This window comes from Palaemon carinicauda, chromosome 4 (assembly GCF_036898095.1).
Source record: "Palaemon carinicauda isolate YSFRI2023 chromosome 4, ASM3689809v2, whole genome shotgun sequence".
NCBI lineage: Eukaryota > Metazoa > Arthropoda > Malacostraca > Decapoda > Palaemonidae > Palaemon > Palaemon carinicauda.
The window spans coordinates 166,452,477-166,457,476 of NC_090728.1; the positions used below are offsets into that span (position 1 = coordinate 166,452,477).

At 37.6% G+C, this 5,000-nt stretch overlaps 1 protein-coding gene across 1 annotated transcript in view; it reads right to left on the minus strand.

The window, feature by feature from the left end:
- Positions 1 to 4,103, minus strand: part of LOC137640165 (aminopeptidase N-like) — a 93,380-nt gene extending 89,277 nt beyond the window's left edge. Inside the window, 1 exon segment of the mRNA XM_068372688.1 lies at positions 3,800 to 4,103. Within this exon segment, the coding sequence (XP_068228789.1) occupies positions 3,800 to 3,829 (30 nt within the window). The 5' untranslated portion in view covers positions 3,830 to 4,103.
- Positions 4,104 to 5,000: the final 897 nt, after the last annotated feature.

Genomic DNA, 5,000 nt, shown 5'->3' on the forward strand with positions numbered 1-5,000 from the left:
CACTCCAAAATCAAACCATTGTCTCTAGGCTTGGGTAGTGACATATCTATTTTAATGTTACTCTTCTTAGAATATTTTGTTTTCCTTTTTTCCTTTCCTCAATGGGATATTTTCCCTGTTGGGAGCCCTTGAGCTTATAGCATCTCGCTTTTCCAATTACGGTTATAGCTTAGCTTTTAATAATAATAATAATAATAATAATAATAATAATAATAATAATAATAATAATAATAATAATAATAATAAGCTACCAGAAGGAAGATGCTATATTGTTGTGTTTACTGTTTCATCAATCGATGACGAAAGCATCGAAACTATTATGTATCTCGTGGTCTATAAATTCATTCGATTCAGAATCGAAATGCAAGTCTCAACTCCGAACAACTTTCCAAATTGGACAAGTGGCATCATCACTTTTCACGAGACTTTTACAAGTACAAGCAAGATTAAATTGCTACATGAAATTCAGCGTCATATAAAAGTAAAGCTGAAGTAGACAAAAGCAAATAATGCAGAGCTCATGTTCTCCCAGCCATGCAATGACTAAGTACCTAATAAGGAGAAGAGTGAAGTTGTATCTTGATCGGACGACTGATGGAAGAGCTTTTCATTGATTAGATTGAGTGAGCATATAAAATAGGATAAAATGAGATTTTTGCAAGTTGATGTTTTACATTCAGTAATGAAAGGAACGTCTGTAAAGGTTTTTTTTCATGAGTTACTGTTGAAAATCGCCTAACTATATTGGTTGCTTACCATTTATTTGCAATTGTTTTCAATATAAAAATCAAGGATAATATTACTATGAAAATTCTGTGAGCACTGATAGTAGATACTAGATATGAAAGGACGAGTGTAAAAATAGATGAAAGAAATCATGTATGTATGTGGGGTGTAATTTACTCGAAAATACAGACGTAAATGGACAAAAAGGAAGATTTCTTAATCTAAATAAATTAGATTTTAGTTACATCCAAAATTTTGTTTGTTGGTGTAAATACCAAGAAACTTGATAAACACATCACTCAGAAGCAGCTACCTCAGGCGCGTCTGAACAGAATGCTGATGAATAAATGATTGATATCAACTGATACTCTTACTTCATCATTAGCAATTCTAGGAGCATTCTTTTATCGTTTCTCCTCTTCCCTTTTATTGCAAATCTTGCAAATGCATTTGCTTTTGTGACCTTGTTCCCCCTCCCCTTGGGGCGCAAAGTGTCTTTGCCTTGCCGCTACCGTTGCATCATCATTGCAACACAGCTTTGAATCTAATCTAGGGGAGTCTTCCAGAGTCTTCCAGACTTTGGTTTTCCATCACTTATTGTCTTCCATACTGTCAGAGCCGAGTTTTTTGCTTCCTCTATGGCTAAGCCATTGTCTTTTCCATTCCTTGTTTGTATGTGTATCACACTTAGCTATGTCTAGATAAGGGCATTATAGTACCCGCATTAAAAGAAAGCAGTAATACACACGCCCCTTGATCAGTGAGGGGTGACTTTAGAACAACTTATGCTAAAGAGGCTCTGATTTTGTGAGAATGCTACTTATATTCATAATCTTGCTACTGTACCTACAGTTGTTATTATTACTCTTGTGACATTGCAGGGTCTCGTCTTTCAACAGCCAGTGGCTGTGATAGCTGGGGAAAAAACACACAACAGAACTCCCAATCCTATTTACTAGTCTCAGAGGTAGAACAGTTTTCCTTTTTAAATACTTCTGCATCTCTCTTATGAATCCCAGATTGAATGCTGATAGTTTTGTTAAGTGTAGAGCACTGTGGCACTGGGAATTTGATACTTTCTTTAGCTCATACCTGATAAAAACCTAATTTACTCAATCCATTTTCCATGATCAGATCAATCCACATTTTTTCTCTTAAAGCTTCATTTACTGTACAGTAGATAAAAAGATGTGAATAATAAAATTTGCAATGAGATAAAATAAAATACAATGAAATAAAATAAAATACCGCTCCCAGGTATTGTTTTGCTACCAGTCATGGGAGCAGCCTAATCATGTATGCAACGCGATTTCATCAGCTGTTTTCACTCTCAAACGAATCAGTCTTCACCGGAACAGAGGGGATAAACAGCATGACTAAGAGTCAGTCTAATGAAATCTGATTCGTTGATTGGTGACGCTGTTGTCGTGGTTTTGTTCTCAGGTTAGGTTGCCCTTGTGCTAGCACGTGATCTATAGTTCTTTGGGGGAGACAATAGTCATTTGTTTTACATTCACGTTGTAGGCTTGACGAACGAAGTAGGTTAACTTCTATTTAAAATTCTTTTTCATTTTTATCTTAACAAATAGGAAGGTTTCGTGAACTGAACTGAAAATTTAGCATTTATTGTTATCAGAGTTTGAATTTTGTCAATGTGATTTTTTTTTTCCACCCACCCTTACCGAACATAGCTCTTCAAATTAATTTTTACTTGTTCTAATTGATTAAAATTCACGTGAACTCAAAAAATCAAATCTCCATTAAAGAACTGTCTTTTTCAAACAACAACGATTCTGGTTTAATATACACAGAGTAGCTTCATAGTGACTAGACTAATTTTTTATCCCATTAATGGGAAATGAATGAGAATTCAACAATACATAGATTCAAATCACGAATTAAAACCGAAGCATGAAGTGACATTATTAATGTAGGAATAATAAAAGAACAACAGCTCTGGCGACAATGGAAATCTGATCAATATAATGTAGGACGTGTTCGTCCTAGATGTGTCTAAGTGTGAGAGAGAGAGAGAGAGAGAGAGAGAGAGAGAGAGAGAGAGAGAGAGAGAGAGAGAGAGAGAGAGAGAGAAGGTGGATATAAACCTGAGTGAGAGGTAAGGAAGAGCGCGTCTTCTATAATACGATTATCGTCGATGATCTTGATGTAGCAAGAGGGTAGCTAGGATTAATCCTAGCTACCCTCTTGCTACATCAAGATCATCGACGATAATCGTATTATAGAAGACGCGCTCTTCCTTACCTCTCACTCAGGTTTATATCCACCTTCTCTCTCTCTCTCTCTCTCTCTCTCTCTCTCTCTCTCTCTCTCTCTCTCTCTCTCTCTCTCTCTCTACATACATGTGTTCACAAAACCCATTTACTATCAATATTGCCGTTATAAAAATTGATCGAAGGAACCAGTTGTCACATCCTCTGAACAACACTCTCTCTCTCTCTCTCTCTCTCTCTCTCTCTCTCTCTCTCTCTCTGAACACATGATTATATCAAGACCTTAATAGAAGTCTTTAGGCCTATTCAAACATCCCTCTCGCATGGTTGAATATATACAGTAAAGATATTAGAAGAACCTGAAAAAACTAAGCATATAAAATCAAGGTGAATTCAAGGACCTCCGACCTTGGCCAAGGATTCAACGGCAGGAAAGGGGCACCTTGGTGAGGTGGTCAAGTTACAAGAATAAAAAGAAGAAAGTAAAGAAAAAGGGAAAGTTGGAAGATAACCCGGCTAATGAAGAAAAAAAACCCATGCTATCAACGTAGTGTGGCTTGCGATGTTTGTACAGTAGCTTTGATCTAGCTTTCACTGGATTATGTTTTAGCTTTAAGCGGATGGCGGAAAATCGTAGATAAGTATTCTTTAGTAAAAGGTTTAATTTAATCTTGTCACAACACTGGGCGAGATTTTTAACGGATCACTAATCAGGTGGAAAAACACGAGATTTAAAGAGAATTCACGATGAGGGACGGTCATGGAAATGACCGTGGTATCCGCAGGTGAGTTATAGGCCTATCGGCCGGCCTCACCACATGCTGTTTTAATGAATCACATACCTCCACTAACGAAAAGTTCCCCTCCGTCATCTTGGCGAGAAGACCTCGGCTCTTCCACAGCAAGGACAAGACTAAGGCAGCAACGATCTTTCCCGACACCACCTCTAGGTGAGAATGTCGAGTCTTGTGGCCCCTAGGTAAGAGAAGGTCCAGCCAGGCAGCACTCGAGACCTCGGCCGCGCGAAGGACGAATGCTCCCAACTCGTTCGTTCTCTAGACTAACATCGTCACGTGCGCATGCAGTTGATGGCGCTGTTGCTGGAATGGTCTGAGACAAGACTATACCTCATCTGATGTTCACACACACCAGAAGAATTGACAAGAGAACGTCGTTCGTGAAGAGGGTTAAAGAATCTAATTGTTATGGCGTTTGAGCACTGTTGGGCAGATCGGAGTTACTCAGAATGACAATAAGATATGGATGTGATGGCCTCGCTTCGCTTGTTTTTCTTGATAACTGATTTATTGCCGGTCTGTTTTTACCTTTTTCCTAAGTTGCTTATATGTCTAGTCACAAATGGCCTTTGCGAGTTAATATATCCTTAACTATTGAAAACAGAAGTAAAAGAGGTACCGAAACGGCTGCTCCTTAAGCGGACGAAATAGATGAGTCACACGATTCAATAATGAGATAAGGAAGGAGGGTTCGAAATCGGAGAAGGATTATCGTGGCCCATTTAAATCCTTTATTATTATTATTATTATTATTATTATTGTTATTATTAGTTAAGCTACAACCCTAGTTGGAAAAGCAGGATGCTATAATCGCAAAGGCTCCAACAGGAAAAAATAGTCCAGTAAGAAAGGAAATAACTAAACTACAAGAGAAGTAATGAACAATTGAAATAAAACACTTTCAGAACCGTAACAAAATTAAAGTAGATCTTTCATATATAAGCTATAAGAAAGAGACATGCCAGCCTGTTCAACATATAAACATTTGCTGCAAGTATGAAAGTTTGAAGTTCCACCGATCCAACTACCTGATCCTGTATGGAACACGGAATTAACGAATTTGCAGATTGATTCCCTTTATAACGTTTAGTAACATAATTCTGAAAACCTCAGTATCAGTGTTGATTAGATTATCCATGCAGCTAATTTAAGTCACATCATGCAAATGTTACCTGCTTAACGCTCTCTGTGTTGGAGACAAGTTTGGCTCATTGGGTTAGTGAATCTCCATCCCTTTGATAATGAT